This window comes from Pelmatolapia mariae, linkage group LG14 (assembly GCF_036321145.2).
Source record: "Pelmatolapia mariae isolate MD_Pm_ZW linkage group LG14, Pm_UMD_F_2, whole genome shotgun sequence".
In the NCBI taxonomy this organism is placed as follows: Eukaryota; Metazoa; Chordata; class Actinopteri; order Cichliformes; family Cichlidae; genus Pelmatolapia; species Pelmatolapia mariae.
In genome coordinates, this window is record NC_086239.1 from 17,015,171 (window position 1) to 17,037,033 (window position 21,863).

A 21,863-nucleotide genomic window follows, 5' to 3' on the forward strand; every position below is an offset into this window, starting at 1 on the left:
CTCCTACGCACTTGTCGGATTAAATATATGTGCAGTGTATTTCTGTTCTGGACTGTTGCCTTGGACATGAACATTTTGCAGATATGTTTTTTTCCTCTGCATTTACAGTCTTTTTTTTTTTCTTTTTTTTTTTATGGCAGACGCAAATTATTATCATTAAGGAACTGAAACAAAGTACCGCAACTCTGCCAACATACTAACTTTACCTGCTTTAATTGGAAAATCCCTGAGCTTCTTCCCAGTGTGTGCCTCCTCACCCCTGTGATCCAAACAGTGACTTTTCGACAAATTCTAAAATGTGTGGCCTCCTTCAAACAAGTAACATCTAGTAAATGTCTAAAGTTAGAGCTATTGGACAGTGACACATAGTGTAAATCTGCTTCTGTACACAGAGGATTTTAAATCAATCAGTATGTAATTGAAGTGCACATAACAAATTTGTATTAAGTGTTTGGAAATTGTTTGGGGGTTTTTTAGGATTTTTTTTTTTTTTTTTTTTTTTTTTTTTTTACACGTGGTCTCCTATCCAGACCTTCCTATGGTTGGAAACGTGTTTGAACAACATTTGACAGAGAGTTTACTGATCTACGGGGTTGAGATGGGTGTACTTCATGTTTCAGGAAGAAATGCTGGCTGTGTGTACATTTCTCATATATGCAAAATTACTTAAACTGAATCTTGTGTATGGAATTTGTTTGTTTTTTTATGATAAAAGTAGTAATGTGGCCTTGAATGATTTTTCCCACTCATGCTATTGGCAGGCTGGTAATATAGCTGCATTTTAAAATGCTTACACAGCTTGTGTGAAATGCCAGAGACTTAACTGGATCTGCTCAGGAATGTGACAAGTGACTGAGGTGTTATGTCCAGTAAAGATGGAGGCAAGGAGAGCAGAGCATGTTAGGTTGGAGTTTACAGGAAAAGGGGTTTTTTTGTTTTGTTTTGTTTTTTTTCTGCCTGTATTGATCTGTGGTAGCAGAAGGAAATTAAGCAGCATCCTGCAGTGTTGGCATGTTTAATTGCAGCATACTGTGTCAAGCTGCCATGTCTAATTAAATGTATCATTTAATTGTTTTCTTGCAGAGCCTGACCAATGTCTAGGAAGTAAATAAATCTGATATCTGTTGAATACATTTGGTGACACAATATGCAATATATCCAAAGCGTTAAAAAAAACCAAAAAAAAACCAGACTATTAAAGTTGTGACATTCCACCATTGGGCAACTGGATTAGCTTTTTCTTTTCTTTTCTTTTTTTTAAATTAATCTGTAATGTAAATGTGTATTTAAGAGAAGCTGTCATTAACACCAGAAATAATCTGAGCAAATAGAGTGAAATCCAGAGCACAGCAGCCAAAAATGTTTCAGGCCTGAGGAGGTGAAGCTGCAGACAGAGGAGGAGCAGAGGAGACGGGCTGCAGGTTCGGTGATCAAAGCAGATTTGGACAAGATGATGAATTTTGACTGTTTTACTTTTACAATAATTATTTAAATGTTTCTTTCTTTTTGTAGCTAGGTCAATTTAAAATGTAGTCTGTGAGAATGTGTAGTTCAGTCTGTCTCACAGTGTGCACTCTGTTTTTGTACAGTATTTATTTTAATGTCACACATCATCAAAATTAGTTTTTAATTTGTGTGTTAGTTATTTTGGTACATCTTTTATTTATTAAATTTTTAGGGATTACATTAGATTATGATCTCAAATACTTGTTTTGTCAAATCTTAATTAAAATTTGACAAATGAAATGAAAATAAACAACTTGAAGAAATTAACATCTTTGCTGTCACTGCTGTTGTTGTTGCAGGATGGGGTCACAATGACCCCTCCTGACAGTTCCAGTGTTTTAAAACTCTCCATTTATCATCTGTAGTAATTTAGCAGGTCAATATGTGAATCTGAATCCATTTTTTGTATATTTATGGCCATTAAAATATACTGAGATGATCGCATATGGAAACATATTGATTAGTATGTGTGTGTATAGCGTGTAATCGACTTAGTTATTTTGCAGCTAGCACAGTTAAATCACATTTGATTAAATCACAATGTATAAATAATAACCTGAGCACAAAAGGTGCTCTGAAAGCTGCTTTGTGATACTGGCGTGCAATAGTGCTGGGCGATATGACGATATATATCGTGTGGACGATAGAAAAGTGTCTATCGTGCCATTTGTCTTCTATCGTTTATATCGTACTAACCCAAATTTTATAAATTATTACATGAAATATATAATTAACCCTTTACAACCGGTCGGAGCAGGTACACTCCGTTTTACCTAACTATTTTTAAATCCCTGTAGAACTGGAACCACATAAGGTAGTGCAATAATTTTTTTTTGCATGTGAAACCGGAGTTGTACTTACATCTTATGCCATTAGCTTGTCCAAAGTCACGGTTTCCTTCCACATATAACTTTGCAAAAATTGCATAAGAAGCACTTGCAGCAACAAAAACACAATATTCCAAACTTGCAGCAACAAAAACACAATATTCCAGAAACAGGCTTTGCCGACGTTCATAAGACTTCCTACGTTGGCATATACGTCAGCGCGAACTATCGCACGTCCGGCATTACCTGCCCGAAACCGGAAGTGACGTCATTTTCGCGAAAGGGCCTTATAAGCCTATGTTGGTGTTTTTAAAAGACATGTTTGACTTTATGTTTTTCTGTATCGTTTCTGGGATGCTTAGAACTCAAATTACACTGTTGGAAATAGTTTATTTTGATGCATTATAATATTTATTTTCATTTTTCCTGTAGTATATAAAAATTAGTGTATCTCAAAAATAAAACTATGAAGACACTCAAAATAAATTTCTCGTGGTTGGAAACTTTTGTATTTACAGTTTTGAGGGATACACCTCTTAAATTTTTTTTTAACTAGAAATATATGTAAAAAACAAAAAAACGATTTTCAATTTTTTTGTAGTTTATTGCACTACAAGTTTTTGCAATTTATGTAGTTACTATGGACTTAATGCATACATATTATTAAAATTTGGGCTATAACGGTTGTACTGATATATGGAAACTTGAAATACTCCCACAAATGGCACTACAGCATGTAAAAACATAAAGATAAGCTCTGGCGGACTTGGTTCTATGGTAGGTCTTAAAGGGTTAAATAGCCTGTGGCAAATATATTAGTGTTGTCTTCTCACTATACATGCTCTTAACTTTATGCAAGTAAATAATATGGTATAAAAAAAATGATATTTTTCGCAAAGAAACTCCGTCTCGTGGTTTGCTGCTGTACGTGCACCCGGATTTGCGACATACTTTACGGTAACTCAAAACAAAGACTGCACCCTCGGCACTCGCTGTTTACAGACTGCGTACTTTCCAGATGACCACAGGTCAGGTCGTATATCGTGATATATATCGTTATCGTGATATAAAATAATTCATATCGTGATAAATATTTTTTCCATATCGCCCAGCACTAGTGTGCAAGTGTTGACAGCTTACACTGTGTCACTGTACAAGGAGACATACTGTACGTGACACAAGGACAGTTTGTCCATGTAGTGTTCCAGCAGACTCCTCCATTACAGAGTTTATTTCACACTGAGCTCCTATAAAAGGAGTAGTAGGCAAATGTATACTGTTATTATTAGGGTTGTCATGATACTGACCTGGCACCATATTTTTGTTGCTGATCAGATATTTATATATTTATTAAGGTCGGCTGCCACTCTGTGACTGCTGGTAGATTTTCTTGGCATCAATCTAGGACTTCAGCTGAAAAATAACACCTTTTCGACATAAATAATTGTGATTTACCTTCAGCATTAACATTACAATTTTATTTTTTTAATTAACCATAGCCACTACCTTAATAAGTTAACAGACAGCCTTTGTGGTTAATCACTAATAAATGTTTTTCAGCATTTTTGTATCTAAAGGTATTGAAAGTGTCAAATGTGGTGACGTGGGCCTGTGGTATGTACTGCTGATCACGTAGCCAGAGGTAAGCTCAGAGTAACATGCTATATTTTTATCCATTCTACAGAACTTAACATCCTAGTTCTGTCTGGGCTAAACTTACAAATCAGATGCAAATAAAAGTATACACAATAGGCCATTTGCAGTTCTGTATAATAATCACACATCACGTGTTTTCTTCTGTGCAACCCTGTCCAAGTGTTGTTGTAGAACAGCTCATGAGCATAAATAGTTACCATCTTGAGTGTGAAACTGTGTAGACTCGATCCAGTCTGGCATATTGAGGCATTGTTGGAGAACACAGAACAGATTGAATCAGCCATATTGGCAGTTAGCAGTCACCCTTACAGTGAAAAGAAGGATAAAAGATCAAAACCTCTGTAACTGCTATAGGTAGCATATTACCCACTGATACCTTGATTGTGCCGTCTTGTTAGATATGATGATGTTCAGTATTTACCCGATTTCCTTGCTTTAAATTTGACTGAGAACCAATTATCTGTCACAAAGTACCAACTAGAAGGAGCGAGCAAATCTCCACAAAAGCTACCACAGTGGATCTGAATGATGCAGTTTGGGAATTAAAGACCTTTTGAGGTAGTCCATCCAAATTTACAAGTTCTAAAGTAGATTCATAATATAAGGATTCCCTTTAATGCAAATTCATTTGCTGCCTAAAGTATGGAACCCATGGGCATGACCAGTTGCTGAATTTGCTTTCTTGAGATTCTTTGCTGTTGTTTTTGTGGATTTCTTTTTTTTTTTTTTTTTTCTTTTTTTTTTAAACCCCTTATTTATGTCTGCAGTAAGTGTTGGTTAGTTGGGTTGAGTTAGGTTGATTCATTCCCACTTAACATTCCAAATGCCTTTAACTGCACTCTAATGGGAATATTTACTAAGCTGCAACAAAGGGAAGACACTGAATTCGAGCTGACATTTTGAGTTGTTTTTAAACCATAAAATTCAAAAGAACATTACTGCAGACAGAGGAACAATCCAGTAGGCTTTATTTAATATATCGTTGGCTGCTGCAGTAATAATCCACTGTATTGGCCCTGCTGTGAGCAGTTAAAAAAAAAAAAGCTGCTGAAGAAGGAGGTGGGGAAGAGTAACTCATATAAATTTGTTTAGACTTCTTTTTATTACTTTTATTTTATCCTGTGCAGGGGTTGTTCACAGCCCTTGGCCCCATAAGTAAGTCTATGTGCAGCTTTTTAATTTAAAACAGCAATGTTTTCTCTGCTTTCAGCCGTCTTGGAAAAAGAGCAAAAGGTATATTTTTTCACACCACATACGGTTTGTGCTCCATACCTGCCTTTTCCAGATATGAATTCACTGGTGTCGTTTTCTTGAGTGCAATAGAGAATCACAAATATTATTATTTTGACATTATTTAATGTTTTCTTAAGCAACCTGTGTATATATATTTTTTTGACAGAGCATAACGTACAGTACCATTTCATAAATGATGAATGCTTTATGTGACTGAAGGGGTGTTGATGCTTTGTAGAAGCAGCATATCAACATTGTTGGTAAAAGCTTGTTATGGCATTTGTCTCCACTACTTGCAAAGAGTTTAGTGAACAAAGTGCAAGCAGAGGATTTTCTGGAATGTATCCTTTTAAGGTTTTAACATGAGTGTTTATATGCTGCAGCAATATTTTCCTTGATCCATTTGATCCTTCTATTTTTAGCAGTTAGCTCTGCCACTTCCAAGCTTTTCAAATATTTACACTTTTTATTCAACATTTCAGAAATGCATTTGATTTAGTTCATTATGCAGTATGGACTGCATCATATATGTTGTCATTTTAATATGGTCATTTCAGACACAGGCACAGCCAAGATTATGCATATAAGATAAATAAGCATAACTTAGAATTTAAGTTTGATTACATAACTGGTCTTCCTCAGAGAATACGCTCTTGTGATTTCCTAAAGAGTCAAACAACTTAGCACTCTACTTGGAAATGTTGTCATAATAAAGCCTGGAGAAGTGCTGGAGTGCTTTTCAAACACTCTGGTTCCCAGAGCTGCTTTGTATTTTCATAGATTTCCGTTGGCCCGCCGTTGGTCTGTGTCATGTGTTCTTCTGCCCGGATAAAAAGCCAGCTGTGCAGAATGGTAATGTGACGTTACGAGGGCAGGTCAAGTCATCTTTGACTGAATGAGCTCTGCTGCTGAGTGAGCTGGGAAACAGGAAGACAGACTAACAGACCCAACAAGATGATCTTTTTAAGAATTTTCTTCTTGACTTGTGGTTGTCTTGTTTGATTCCTGGTGTGCCATATTCATATTCATTCAGCATTAGTAGTAAAGACTTTGTGCATCATAGCAGCTCTCTCAGGTTCATCCAAAGAAAAGGAGAAGGTGGAGCATTTAATGAGAGGGAGGGGGAGGCCAGGTCGAACAATGGCTCCTCTCAAGAGCAAGGTCTGCTCTCCCAGGTGTCTTCAGGTAGTCATTAAGGGCCATGGGAACCCGGGCCAGACCTGCCTGTCACACACAGCTCTTCCTCCCACAGAGATCAGTGTAACCTCTTTGTAACCACGCTGAGCTGTTATCTGAATGTTCGGAAGGCTCCAGGTAAATGTTTGTTATTTTGCAGTGGAAGCTAAGCAGTATTTGTTTTTCAGAAAATAACTGAGTGTTTTTGAGAGACTTATTTATTCATTATTATTCTAGTGTTTTTTGTTAGTGAAATAACATGTGCTCCATCAGGAATTTCATAAAAGTCTGAATATGATCTCCATGCTGAAATTTAAGGAAGCTCTTAAAACTAGCTTGAGGTCAAAGTATGGCATTTAGATGCTGTGTTTAACATCATTTTAAGCTGAAAAGCTTATTCATGATCCACAAACTTTTAACTCCAGCTTTTGGAGAGCTTTGTGAATATTTAAAAAAAAGAGAGAAAAAAAAAAACACCCACACACCTTGAAAATGAGAGCTTTTAAAAACAGGTCAGGCATACTGCCTTACATCAGCTGGTTGAGGTGATAATGATCTGATCCTCAGCACTCAGCAGTGGTGCATTTTAGCTGCTTAGGCTATTTAACCAAGTGACTTTATCTTAACACTACAACCCAAATAAAGCTCACAAGTTTTTTTTATTCTTATGTTTTTTGATGTTTAGGCCAAAAGCAAGGATACATTCATCTGTTTTTTGTCTATTCTTTCATTTTTTTTTTAAGATTAATTATTGTTATAAAATATTCATAACTGGTTTCAGAAGATAAACAAATACAACAAATAAAGAAGCTTAAACTAGTAAAAACAGTTTTCTTTTATTAATCAGTTATTTCATTAGTTGGACATAATTTTTATACATACCAGATTCTATAAGTAACATCTTTAAACTTCATGCAGATCGTCTCAGACTTCCTATAGACACACCAGACATGTACATTTATTACAGTTGCACTACAGTTACAGACACTTGTTTCTGACCGAGGGGCAGGTTTGAAAAGTCGATTTTCTTAGTAAATGTGTATCATGCAGTTGGTCCAGATTACACAAAACTCTGACTTTTTATATAACTGTGTGATCAAACGGTGTGTGTGATTTCCACAAAACTCACTGTGTGCCACTGGTATCAAATCATTTAAAGTCCCATTACTCTTTAACCCACGGGGTTTATTCAATCAGCTTTGTGTGCGTGCGTTACCTAAGGGTTTGTGAGCAATCATTGCTGATGCTTAGTTCATCAGGGCGCAATGAGCTTTTCTTAAAGCAATCTTCTTTGCTTTAAGAAAAGGTCAGAAGGTTTTTGTCTGGATAATAGCACAACTGTAGATGTATTTAAAGTTTGCTGAGAAAGATGGAAATGCCTGTGTGCTCATCTCCTCTTATGCATGTCCACAGGGTCTCTTTCTGTCTCTGTGAAGATTTAGCCCATTTAATATTTGCCATAGTGCTAAAGTGCATGGCAGATGAGGACAGTAATTAGTCAGCTTGCATACAAACTTTATTAAAAGCTGTTCCTTGCTAATGAGCAAAGTGTATAAGGGAATACTCGGGTCAGTTCGGTGCCATGTGCTCAGGTAAGTTTAGGAAAAGTTAACTTGTTATGAACTCTGCTGGTCTCTGCTGTGGTAGTTAAATTGTGCCTGTCTATCCAATAATTTATACAGAGTGTCTCTATTATTGTGTGTAGAATTCAGCAGATTGTTTGTAATTCAGTTGTTTTTATTATTGTCAAAATGACTTAAGTCATCTTTTCAAGTCTGTTATAATTAAATATGGAGGAGCCACATAAATAATTGTTTGTGTGTCTGTGTGTGCAGTGGGAGCTTCTGTGGTCCCTGATCCTCCTCCTTACCTTCTGTCTCCTGCTTGTCTGGTTCTACTTCTGGTGGGAGGCACATAATGACTACAGCGAATTCAACTGGTGAGTACAAAAGTGCCCCTGTGTGTTGTCAGAGGCTGCCAGCATATAGTTTTGGCTGTAAACACATTCAAGCCTTACTTGTTGGCTTGTTGTTTTTGTAAACCGTCAGTTTAACCTGTTTTCTGCCAGGAGCCTCAATTATACTTTCTGCACCTTCGATCTGCTATGGTCCGCTCGGATCTGACTGACGTAAATTTCACAATCAGTGAAAAGCAGTGAGCGCAAGGGTCTGTAGGGACATCTGCCTGCTTGTTTTTGTTTTGTTTTTTTGTTTGTTTTGTTTGTTTGTTTGTTTTAGCATTTTGTGACTATGCGGTCTTGTCTGCGAAGAATTTATTCTACAATGCACCAACTACACATGCACCACAGGCCACGAACGTCAAAGAAGTCAAATAGGAACGACCACTCGGCTCTCCAGCTGTCCGTGTCTGAAAAGGAGTATAATCACAGCATTATTAATCTGGACAGAGACCACCCAACCCTGTGCAGATTGCACCATTACGTCACAGAGGTCCTCACCCATCAACTTCCTGTTTTGTACACCACTCAGTCCTGGGCCTGTATATTTGACGATATACATTTGTATTTGTTAACCCACTACTGTTTTTTGGACAACCACTTACAGCTTCTCACAGAGCAGACACTACGGCCGCATTTCCCAGAAATTGGATTAAGTTTAATCCTAGACTAAAAGAAAAATTCAGTGAAGGCCTCCTGTGTTTATGGCTGAGGAATGGGTTTAATCAATGTCTGTGGAAACCGAGCCTTTTAAGATACTAAATGCAAGGCAATGTTAACTTATTAGCGACACTGATGTTTCCATTTTAATGCAAAATCTCTAAAGAGCATGCAGACATCACATGATTTCAGATGAAAACTTTCCCCTCCCTCTCCTCTCTCTGTTCTCCTCTCAGGGATCTCTGCAACAATGTCACCTTTCCTCTTATTATCATCCTTTGCTTCCATTACCTTTCCTCGTTTCTTCACCTCTGTAGTTTTCAGCGATCTCCCAGCTCTTTTTTTTCATTTAGCCCAGATTTTGATTCACAATTAATAACATGGTTCTTTGCAGTTTAACTGAAAGCAAATATCCCTAAAATGACCACCTTAGGTGCACAGCTCACCCATTTCCTGTTTAGATCGAGTTTGCGAGGGGCAGCCAGACAGCATGAAGTTATATGAAAGGGAGCTAAAATGGGCTGTTCCAGACAGTGGTTGAACTGAGTGGCTGCACCAAGCCCAGGGCAGGATAAATAAGAATTATTTTTGAGTCATGCAAAACAACCCTAGTAGTATCCAAGAATATATGGAGCTGTAGTGGTGTATAATGGGCCCTGTTTACCTTTTGCTTTGGCTGTGTTTGCCATCGTCTTTGGAGCTCTGCAGACAGTCCAGTTTTATCTGCTGTCTTACTTGTGTGTATTTATCTACATTTATCTCCAATAGACATTTGCCATCCCTCTTTATAGCAAATTTCCTGCTTTTTTTCCCCCTGCTTTTGTGGGGTTTCCAGAGATGATCACATCAATTGCCATCCCTGTCTTTATGACTGAGTGATTTAGCTGCAGGGAGTATCTCTGTCCATGTGTAGCATAAAAAGCATTCACAAAGGGCTGAGGAGCATCTGCACTAAGTGACCCTGCTGTGGCTCTGTGCCACTAGAATCATGCACAAGGCTTTGAATGTAAAGGACCTAGCTGTCATTTAAAAATGCGCACACACACCCAAAGAAATGCACAGAAACAGATACACTTTGTCTTTTCTCTGCAGCTGTGGACCTGGGGTTACACCCAGTGTCACTCTTCAGAGGATTACAACTCAGGATAGATATGTGTCTATATATAGCTATATGTAGTTGCATGTGATAGTAAAGCATCCCATAAGACAGAAGCCAGTCCTCAATAATTTGTCCAACCATCCATTAATAATGTTACAAATCGCTTTTGTCAGTTTTTCCCTGTGGCACAAAAACAGTGTCTGTGGTCACTGTGCAGAGCCTGTGCATTATTGTTGCTAACACAAAGCTTGAGAGCACTTTATTGATGTCTGCCTGTCAATCAGAGACCTTTGGTAAACCAATAGTTTCCATTTTCAGCTTTCTACATCCATGTCATGTTTCAACTGTAGATTGCATCATTTTGCCAGTCTCTTTGTACAAGACTGTTTCTTTGTGGACTTCTGCAGCTAATCTAACATAATGTTGTTGGTAGTTTGTCAGTCATGTTTGTTTTGTAAGAAAGAAAAATGGCTGATAATAGGTGGGAGAAAATAGGGACACATATATACACTGACACTCTATTCTCACAAGCCTTCACACCCTTTTTTTATTAGGTGTGATGAAGACAAGAAATGTTGTTATCCTTCTTGTTTCTGCAGGTTCCTGTACAACCGCTCTGGGGAGTGGAGTGATGGCACTGTTCCCATCCTAGCCACCACCGCTGCTGGCTTCACCTATATTGCTTTTCTAATTGTGAGTCACAGATCGCAATTGCTTCGTTGAAGAGATTTTTAAATTGTCTTCATGTGTTGCCAGATATGGTAACCACTTACATAACAACGGTTAGCAAGTTGAGATCTGTAAGGCAGCAGGCTTGTTCTGAACGTTGTTCTTGTTTCTTTCTGTCTTTCTCTTCAGATTTTAGCACTTTGCCACGTTGCACTTGGGCAGCAGTTAAATTTGCACTGGCTTCATAAGGTAACATGCCAAATGTGAAGCTGAGCAACTGTTAATGTGTCTATGTGTGGTTTGTGAAAAATGGGTGGTAGAAGGGGGGCGGGCGAGTTTTACATATGTATTTTTAACTCTGTTATGTGTTTACTTAGTGTTTGTGTGTGTCGCTGTGTCCAATCATTGCTGATCAGCTGAACTTCCCAACTTATAGTTTGGAGTTGTCCCAGCAGAGTTGCAAAATCCCAGAAAACAAGCTGTTCAGAAATGCTGTCAGCAAATCAAATACAGTTACCAAACACTGTTTGAGATGTGAAAGAACTGCGAGCTACTCTGGGTTATTCTGGCGCATATGTGTGTCTAAAGAAACAACCTCTTTTGGTGTCTCTCCCTCTTTCTCCACACAGATAGGAGTTACTGCTGCCTTGCTCACCACCATCATTGGGGTCATATCTGTCAATCAAACATGGGCACAAGAGTGGGATGTCATCCCCATCTCCCTGCAGGTCAGCAGACTTAAATCACCCTAAACTACTTGTGATGGGTAGACATCACAGCTGGTGCTTGGGCTCCGTACTAAAGTGAGTGTTGTGATCCACAGGCGAGAGGCGCCGTGTTATTTTCACACAACAACCAACACTTTGACCAGAGGTTGTCGGCCTTGATATAATAATGGCTCAGTAATGGAGCTATAATCATTTTTCTTTCACAGAGACAGCCAGGGTGGACTGAAGTGTCTCTCCTATGTAGTGCTGTGGAGGTTCGCACATGCCCATTTAAACTGGTGTAATTCCTACACTACACATCAGTGTCTACAGCAATCAGTCCATCTTATACATCCATATACAGCTTTTTTTTCTTTTTTCTTTTTTTTTAAATGTCCCTTTAAAATAGTCATTGTGTGCCAGCTGTAGCAGTTGATACTCTGCTGGTTGCCATTTGGAGGAATGTGTAATCATGTAAACTGTCTATGCAGTACTACAGCAACTACAGTGTCTCTAAAATTAGATTACATCAGAGAAGTTTAAATAACCTTATAGTTAGTGTGTCCGTTTGGGATTATTGCACCACCAGAAATGTGTGATTGAAGTGGACACATGATTTCACTCAACTGTGGCCATTAAAATTAAATGCCAGTACAAATTACAGCTATTATCTCTAAATAGTGTTGCCAGTGCTTCAACCCCAGATAATATCTGTTATTCCATGTCTCTCTGTCTTCTTTGTCTTTGTTTCTCTCCTCTACTCAATCGTTAACTCTCTCTAACCTTTTCTGTCTACATACCCCCGCATTCCTCTCTGTTTCACACCTCTGTCTAGGCTACAGGCCCGTTCCTGCACATCGGGGCTCTCGCTGCAGTCACGGCACTATCTTGGATTGTGGCTGGACAGGTCACCCGTGCAGAAAAAATGAGTATGTGTGCTTCTGTAACACAACACTCAAGTCCATTCTTACCTGACGTTACCATCAGCCACAGATCAAACACACAAACACACACATACACAGGAGGAGTTGTGAATGATTAACACTATGTAGACAAGAGGCCAAGACCTCCACCCAGGGTGTCCAAGATAACGAACATTCCTCCGGTCTCATGTGATGTTTTCCACCCAGGACACTTTCAATTGTTTGTCCTTGATTTCAGGACTCTTTGTGGGGATCAGTAGCTCTGAATATGTGCTCTGTCTTTACTCTCACTGCTACTGGTGTCTATGAAGCAGACACCTAAAAAGAACTTGAAAGTCTTTGTGATTTATGATTTCGAGATTTTGAACAAGGGGGAGCCACAGTGTTGGCTACCAAAAAACTGATGCATTAATGGTATATCATTAACTGCTAATTACTTACAAGTCATTGTTTTTTCAAAGATAAATGTGTCTTTAGTGATAAAACTTGATACATCTAAATGATCATTGCTCAAGAGAATTTGCCCTTGTCTCTTTGAAAGATGGAAAATAACTCGCCTGACTGTTTAGTTGTTGGCTTCATTTTTTAGGTTTATATATGTGGGTTTTTTTTTTAATATACTTGATGGGGTGAAAAGGTCTTGGCAAAATTTCTCTTATTCAGTGCAGAACAGCAACTGCATATCAAAGAGGGTATGAGTGCGTGTGCGAGTGAGAGGGTGGATGAAGGTTGTGTGAGTCTCCTGTGTGTAACAAGAGTTGGCTACTGAACCCCGCCCCGGAGCTGACCTTGAAACAAATACATTCCCGTGTGTGGGTGTGTGTGGGTGCCCACTTCCAGCCATCATTACACACTCATACAGAGGTGGACACAGGGTAATCTCTATGGCCCCGATGGATGTGTTGTCAGCCACTGTGTAGTTTTAAGCACTGCTGAACATTCAGATATTTACTGCCTTTGCACAGAGGTAACCGATTTTGGCACACTCCTAGCACCTAGCATCTTTCACAAACTGTGTATACTGTTTACTGTTTGGTGAGCTTTGGAGGTGCTGAATGGTAGATTTTGTGTTACCCATTTCCCCAGTTCCAGTTATTATGCTGTACTCCTATTGGAGTGTTCTGACAGTCATCATCATAAAAGCAAATTTCCCCAAAGTCAAACTAGACTTCATTATATCACAGCTAATAACTGTAACTATGTTGATGCTGCATATCTTCTTCCAGTGTTCCAGGTGGTGGTGGTTTTGCTGTATGTCAGTGTGTTACTAGCACTCTACATGGTGCCCCTACACATCACCTCTCCCTGCATCATGGACCCAGCCACCCTCAAACCACGCCCTGCTGTTATTGGCCATCAGGGAGCCCCTATGGTGAGTCAGCTGATGCCCAGCTTCCATTCTGAATGAGAATTTAAAACGAAATAAATAAATAAATTGATGTACATGTTCTTACAGTGACATACGGAGTCCTGATATTGGCTTTGCAGCAAGGCTCCCAGAGTCCCAGGAAAAATTGTGCTGCTTTATATTTTTATTTTTTATATTAGTCCCTTGTTTTGTTTTATTTTTCTCACTTTTCTGAATGAAAAACAAAAGGACTGTGTCAGCATGTTAACTTGTGGTTGTGCAACTGAAAAATAGAAAAACTATGTGAGCTGGGAGCGCTCCATACCTACATTTTCTTCTGGACTGAGGTGTAACCCAGCCAAAGACAAAGTGTTGTTTGTAGTTTTTTTTAAGCACCAGTTAGACTCTTACTTGGAGCTGGAATGGCTAGCCACATTAACATATGATCTGTACGCAAAGTGCATTTTTGCATGATTGATTTATATGCTTGGATTAATGCCATTGCTTCTTAACATCACCTGCAGACAAATTTAAGCCCTTGGCAAAACGTACTGTTGAGTATTACACAACTGTTAGAAGGAACGAGAAGATGGTTATTCAGAACAGTTAGTCACGCACACGCTCAAAAACACACCCAGATTTTTGTGCTATTTGTGCAAGGCAATCGATTCTCACTGTGGAATCTAAATTTAGGAGTGGCTGTGCAAGGCTGTGAGACTCCCACTGGGAAACAGTGATCACATCACTGGACTCTTTGTCCCAGAATCACTCTGTATTGATTATAGCATCATTCCTTTCCTGTGGTTCCCAGGCAAGTAGCTTTACTCACAGGCTTTCATAGGATGATACTGTTCTAGTAAGTGATGGTATGGTATTGATCATACCCTCGACCAGAAGAGTTAAAGGGCAAGCTGCAGCTGTGACTTTTTTCATTACACACAATCCTTTGTGTTCAGAGGACAGAGTGTGTATTTTTTTGTGAACAGGACAGAGTGTGAAAGCTTTATAAATACATGTAAAAACTTGTTCTCTGTGTCATTTTCTTATCAAGAGATGTAGCTCCAACTTCAGAAAAGTCAGAAGTTGGGTCATTGTTACGGGGCTATGTGTTTAAACAAAAATAATAAATAAAAAAAATTCTGTGCTTGTCCTTTACTGTGTGTGTGTTTGTAGCTTGCTCCAGAGAACACAATTTGGTCCTTCCAGCGAGCGCTGCAGATGAACGTCACTGGGTTGGAGGCTGACGTGGCTATCAGGTACGCACACACAATCAATACAAGAGAATGATAAAGCAAAGCAAATAAAAGGTTTAGTACACCCCCCCCCCCCCCCCCCCCCCCCCCCACACACACACACACACACACACACACACACACACACACTGGGTTTCATAGATTATCACAATCACTGGCTTTTCAAAAATTTCTCAATCAGTTCAGGACTAACGTCACACAGGACCACATATCACATTTAGACCTGCTTGGGATTTTGTTTTTTTGTTTTTTTAATTATTATTGTGTACTCCAAATGCCAAAAGGACAATCTTAGGCATTATGCATTGAATGTACCGCTGTTAAGTATAGTCGCAGTCCGTAGTTATCAATTCCTGCATGATTTTACCAACATAATAAATGAAGACGGGCTGAGCTCAGAGAGGCACACTTGGAGGAAGGCAGGAAATTGGGTGGGTGGATACTCCAGTGGCCGTGCTATATGATGAATAGTGGGTGCCCATGTCTACTCATGCATGTACGGCTATGGAGGATGAGTGATTGTGTGGAGGTGGAGAGTGATGCCGGCCACAAAGTGTGTGTTTGTGTTTTAGAGCTACATTTCATAGTGCAGAGTGTTTTAAGACCGTCAGTGCATCCTAATTTGATTAGATGTTTTTGCAGCAATCTTGGTGCAGTCTGTTTATGTTTGTGTGTGTGTTCACTGTACAGTCCTGAGAGAGGTGAATGGGTGTGTGATGTTCAGGCTGCTGACAGGTGGGCTCCTAACGGTGCTGAGTAATTAGACCTGATGACAGCCAGATCCACAAAGAGACTCCACTCCTGAAGCAGACTGGAGACAAATGCTCATGTGTGCACGCATTCATACTATATAACATGATTTTTATTTATTTTATTTTTTTTCCCACGCATGATGATGATGATGATGATGTTTTGGAAACTAACAGTTCAAACACAGACAAACACCCACCTATATGTGTTAGCAGAATATTTGTTAGTCAAATGCTTAGTTTGTTTTTCCGATTAGTATTTGAATGACAAATACAGAGAATGGAAGGGCTTTCTCCTTTTGTCTTTTCCTGGAAACGATCTTGATGTGAGCTCAGGGTTTTTTTATTTTTTATTCCCATATTGGTCAGCAGCAGCATTTTCCTTTTTTGGTATGATTTCAGTTCTTATCTCTTCTCTGCTATTTTTGGAACCTTCATCTCTCTCCTACACATCAGCTGCAAATATTAATTACTTCTTGACTCTTTTGTTTGCTAGCATGGATGGTGTTCCTTTCCTGATGCGTGACTTTACCCTGCGAAGGACCACAGATGTAGAGAAGGTTTTTCCAGATAGACAGATGGACGAAGCCTCACTTTTCAATTGGACGGATCTGCAGCAGCTCAACGCTGGACGTTGGTTCCTCAAGGTAGTTTTTGGTTTCTAATAAGGACTACATCTGTGAATTATTTTAAAGCAGTCTTAGCTTTAGCGTGCCGGGATGCACTGATGTGCAACAAAAGCCATTATCCCAGTGAGCCATAAGTATTATACGACATCGCACATTGATCATTCATGATGTCGTTGGCTTTCATCAAAATGTTAACACCCACTGAAACTTTACTGGGAGCTGCGGTGCGATGAGTGCATTGTTTCACTGTCATCCTCGTACATGAAACAGCCATCACTCGAGGACTGCTTTTCCATTAATCTGTCCATGTCTAAAAGTGCAGGTTTGTTGCTTTAAAATGTTTCCTTCTTTAGCTTAGATCTTATGAGATGAGACCATGATGTGCAAAGACTCAGATGTGGCTGTCTGTATTTGTTTGAATCTTCATTACTTTCCCCTCTTGTGTTTACACTACATGTGTGCACACTGTGTGGATGGATATTGCATTTCTAAGAAAAGCCGTACCACCACTCCATGTAATTTTAACAATGATTTTTCATCACCTAATCTGTAGTGTATATATATTCCACAATATATAAAAGGCAGAAATGAAGCGTTTTCTAGTCAAAAAAAGTGAAATGGCATCTTATCATAGAGTAAAAGAATCTTCTCAGTATCTTCTCCAAAGGGAGTAAGCAGTGAAGTGAGAAATGTGGCGTCCTCCAACGATGTACTGAATGATCTTTTGAGTTTTTATGTTGATAAAAGTGTTATAAAGCTGTATTGTAACCTGTATTTTTCTTTCATTTAAACTGTAAAGCTGATGATCACTTTTTTTTTTCTTTTTTTGTGTGTGTGATGTTTCAGGATGACCCCTTCTGGACCGTGCACACACTGCTTCAACGTGAGAAGGAACGGATCGCCAACCAGACCGTGTGCAGCCTGGAGCAGCTTCTAAAACTAGCCTCATATCACAACAGCACGGTGGTTTTCAGGCTGCGTAGACCTCCTCCCAAGCACCCCTGCTACGACAGCTGGATCAATGATACACTACAAGCTGTGCAGCAATCTGGGGTTCCTCAAAGCCTGGTAATTATATAGGGATTAAATGGCAGTGTGTGTTTGCTCTTTTTCACTGCGTGATGTCCGGTGTTTCTTTGTTTGCATGCTACATGCAAAATGAATGAGTTCAAATGCAAATCCTATAAAAATAGTTGTGTTGGTGATAGAGTTTCAGAGCTGTAACTGTAACACATCACCTGTGCCGTGTCCAGGTGATGTGGACGCCTGATGACAATAGAACCCAGGTGAGACTGCTAGCACCTGATCTGATCCAGACCTCAGTGGTGAAACGGAGCCCTCAAGTTCTGGAGCAGTCCGGCATCAGCAGCCTGCTGCTCAGATACAACCAAGTCAGTAGAGAGGAAATCAGGTAGGAAGACACACAACCCTGATGTTGTGTTATCAGTCTGCAGCTTCAGCACAAAGATTTATAAGTGCCTGAATGTTTTCCTTTTTTTTTTTCTCCCCCTTTTTTCCCAGGAACTTCTCCGAGGCCCACATCAATCTCACCCTCTACACAGTCAACGAGCCCTGGCTGTACTCTGTGCTCTGGTGCAGCGGGGTGTCATCAGTCTCCTCAGAGGCCCCGCATGTCCTCCTAAAGGTGCCTTACCCCATCTGGTTAATGGTAAGGACTCATCACACACAGTATAGTTTTATATAACTCTTTTGGATTCACATTTTGTTTTTAAGTTAAGTTGATCTTTGGCTGATCTTCTATTTGAATGATTTCCTTTTTTTCCCCCCCACTTGCTCCTTTTCTGCATTGAGATTTTTTCAGACCTTTTCTGCTCTCCAAATCTTGTTGCAGACCTGTCTTAAAATATGTGTATTCAGCAGGTGTTTTATTAATTTATAGAAAATCAAAGAGAATGACACATCCCATTTATTAACTGTAAGTATTAGCCTCTTCTTCCAACCAGCAGGCATCATGTAGATCTCTTACTGTTTAAAATTCTTACTTTTACTCATGTCTGATCGCTGGGGTTTCTCTCTAATATTAAAGGCTCTTTACCTGTTTTTAATTGGTGCCAAACAAATAAAAATTAAATAAAATTGTATTCAGAGCCTCAGTTATAGCAATCGCTGATTAGCTCGGCTCTATCCTGCTTCAATCAGTGGTCCTTAAGATGCTACTACAGCTCGAGTGGAGCCCACCTGTATCTTAATTTAATTTGGACCTAATTAAGGGAGCTACTAGATACATGCTTATTGTAAAGGCTGCGAGGGCCCTCTTTAACCTCCCTCTCCTTCAGCTTCATCCTCTCTTTGACTAAATTAGATTTTACTGATTGATATCAAAAGGAGAGCCTAGCTTTGAACTGAACTCCTGTTTGCTGTAGTGTCATTCTTTTCTAGTTCAGTCTTCCTGTTGAAACTTCTCAACATGGGTAGCCTCTCTGCTATCCTTCCACTCGCCCTCATATGTGCAGCGCGCCAAACCGCTCCCCCCATCTGTGGCACCATACGGGAACTCTGCATGACAACATGTGGACATGACCTCCAGCTCACTGCTACGGCTCAGGGACAGTTTAGGCTTTCGTAGCATCTGCGGTGCTGTCTGTTAAACCCAACTGTGAAAAATATCCTCTCAAATATGTTATGAGTTGTCATTAAGACCAACAGAAGGTAATGGGGAAGGAAGTAGAGATTTGCATTTAGGTTTGTAGTAAATGATAATGTTGACAGTGTCAGTGTTTGTTTAAAAAAACTGCTAGTGGGTTTATTCAGAAAAAAACAGTTCAGCACAATTCAGCTGAAATTAACTGTATTCTTTGGCATATAGCGCCACCCTGTGATGGATCCTGCTGTAAATGACTTCAAGACAAAACTCAGATCTATCATGACTGTGTGTGTGTGTGCATGTGTGTGTGCGTGTGTGCTTCCAGAGACCAAATGAGTACTGCCTGGCGTGGGTGTCCGCAGACCTCATCTCCTTCGCTGTAGTCATAGGCATATTCATTTTCCAAAAGTAAGTACACACACAGCAGTCAGATCATTAAAGCGAGCTCTTATACAACAGCTAATGTTCCTCTATTTTTCTGCAGGTGTGTTATTACTCTTTCACACTTAAATACACTCATTACTGCTAATTGACAAACACATTTACTCAGTAGACATCTCCCTGTCTGGAACACATCAGCAGCTCATACATAATGATGCTGTTTTTTAATCAAATGAGAATCCCTTTAAAACACATTTTGTTTTGTGGCATTATAAGCCGTCATGTGTATTTCTGTTGTGTCCCAGGCCGGAGAAGGGTGTATGTTTTTATATAAATGTGTTTTCGCTTTGCTAAGCCCTTCACACTCCCTGCCCTGCGTTTCTGCTGTGTTAAAAGTGCTGTTTGTTTGTTTCTCTGATGACCCCAGAGACAGATGGCCTGTCCTCCTGTCATCACTGGCACCAAGGGCATTGATTTATTTATTAATCTATTCCACAATAAGGGTCCAAAATGAGTCTGCTCTGATTATTGGAGCTATTCAATAGCTTCTGCTGGCTTCTAAACTGATCTCTTGTCTCCCGCCTTCTTTTGTCCTTTCTCTTCTGCCTGACGTGCATGCTCTTCTTCCTCCTCCTCCTCCTGCTGCATTCTGGCATCTTCTCTCAGCTATCACATGATCAGGTAACTGGGTCGCCTCTCCTGACCCAAAGTCTTTTTTCCTTTCACCACCTTCCTATCTTTCATAATCTTTACCCATCATTCCTTTGATGCATTGTTGATTTCCTCTTTTTTTTTTGTTTTTGTTTTTTTGCTGTTACTACATCATCCATCTCATCCAGATTTTTTTCTCTCCACCTTAGTTCCATTTCCTATATTTATTCTCACCTTCTTCTCTGTCTCACCTGAATGGATGTATTGCACTGCTGCTGCTTTCCTCTATGACAGCGACGACTTCTCATCCTCATTCTCCTCTGCTAAACAAATGAAATGTAATCTACCCACACAGCACAAAAAATAGTCCACAGTGAGAGTTTAAATGTCTCATCAGTCTTAATAAGTTAACGACTAAATGTCCAAAATGAATTGGAGCTCTCGATTCATCCGGGAAAGGCCTCAGGATTGGCTTTCTGAATCCTGGCTTGTTTGTGTTTGTGTCTCTAAATGCTTCTGTGCATTAGTCACAGTTCATTGTGACTAATGCTTCCAACTTAATTGAATTGAAATCGGGGCTGTTTTCATTAAAACGAGGATGAAGTTGTGGCAGGCAGGAAATGAAATCAGTGGCCTGTCAGGAACGATAATCTAGCAAAGACAAAACAGTGCTAAACAGCTTGTATAAGAAAATATTTTATATGTTTTTTAATTGTTAACGAAACATTGTTTTGTTTTTCTATGAGTGACGGTATATTTTAAGAGAACAGTAGAGCAGTGAATATTGACTCATTAATTAAATGATAATTTTGCCAGCAAAATGCACACCTTTAATGAAATACCTTCAAGTGTTTCCAAAGATAAAGGGGTGATGCTTTTACCTTATTACTCACAATTAAACCCGATCAGTACCTATACATACATGTATACACACTATGAGAAGTCTGTGTTGTTTTTTGTTCGTTTGTTTTGTTTTTTTCTCCCAAATTGAACGCCATACTTGATACACATGACCGACATCGGTTGGATGTTGCATCATAGCACGTGAAGTATCAAACAAACAATTCCTGAACATAATTTGTTCCAATCTGTACATTTTAACAGAGTGAGGCATGCACACAGACCAGGTTGCTTATTACAATTTGAAATGTCCAGGCTGTAATCCAGTGCAGCTGTCTTTAGGGATGTCCTCGTGGTGATTTCTGATCCAGCCTGTGCAAACACTGCAGGTATCGGATGAGCGGTATGCGCAGCTACAACCCTGAACAGATCATGCTGAATGCTGCGGTCAGGAGGTCCAGTGGAGACATCAACGTCATGAAGGAGAAACTTATTTTCTCTGGTAAGGCCCGTGCAATGAAATAAAGAAAAATTGAATTATTTACCAGTCTTTATTTATTTATTTATTTTTCATTAATTTGGGCTCTTGAACCTCAGCAACCTGTTTTTTAGACTTCAGGTGCCCAAATAGCATGTCAGTCCATCCCAGCATGCATCTGAGTGTCTGTAAATCTTCTTGGTCCTCCTCTTCCTCTCTTCCATGTTGAAGGTCAGCCCCAGTAACAGCCTCCCTCCTACATCCTCCGTGTGATGTTCAGCACCTTTTCATCCTTCACAAGCAGTGACTTCTTCCTTTGTTCCCTTCATCCGTTGCATCCCTTGTTACCTTCCACCTCTCTGCCTACTTTGCCCTTTTTCCTCATCATCATACCTGCATCCATCCATCCCTTCACACATCTGTCCTCCCCAAAATCCTGCCAGGGGAAAATCATGCCCCAGTCTGTGTAGACAGCCCTTGGTACTGGAGGTCAAAGGTGAGTGATGTAAGTGCCAG

The 21,863-nt window shown here is 39.6% G+C and overlaps 1 protein-coding gene across 4 annotated transcripts in view; it reads left to right on the forward strand.

The window, feature by feature from the left end:
• gdpd5b (glycerophosphodiester phosphodiesterase domain containing 5b) overlaps positions 1-21,863 on the forward strand; it is a 41,713-nt gene that overhangs the window by 18,408 nt on the left and 1,442 nt on the right. Inside the window, exons 3-17 of one of the 4 annotated variants that reach the window (XR_010095512.1) lie at positions 8,234-8,337; positions 10,714-10,807; positions 10,973-11,032; positions 11,413-11,511; positions 12,326-12,419; positions 13,640-13,785; positions 14,935-15,017; positions 16,260-16,410; positions 17,239-17,460; positions 17,646-17,803; positions 17,914-18,061; positions 19,323-19,405; positions 20,045-20,059; positions 21,259-21,371; positions 21,579-21,852. Coding sequence is in view for 2 of the 4 variants with exons in the window: in XM_063493509.1 (XP_063349579.1) it covers positions 8,234-8,337; positions 10,714-10,807; positions 10,973-11,032; positions 11,413-11,511; positions 12,326-12,419; positions 13,640-13,785; positions 14,935-15,017; positions 16,260-16,410; positions 17,239-17,460; positions 17,646-17,803; positions 17,914-18,061; positions 19,323-19,405; positions 20,045-20,059; positions 21,259-21,371 (1,570 nt within the window). In the remaining 2 variants the exon portion in view is untranslated. The remainder of the gene's footprint in view (positions 1-8,233; positions 8,338-10,713; positions 10,808-10,972; positions 11,033-11,412; positions 11,512-12,325; positions 12,420-13,639; positions 13,786-14,934; positions 15,018-16,259; positions 16,411-17,238; positions 17,461-17,645; positions 17,804-17,913; positions 18,062-19,322; positions 19,406-20,044; positions 20,060-21,258; positions 21,372-21,578; positions 21,853-21,863) is intronic. The other 3 variants (XR_010095511.1, XM_063493509.1, XM_063493510.1) reach the window with 3 other exon arrangements.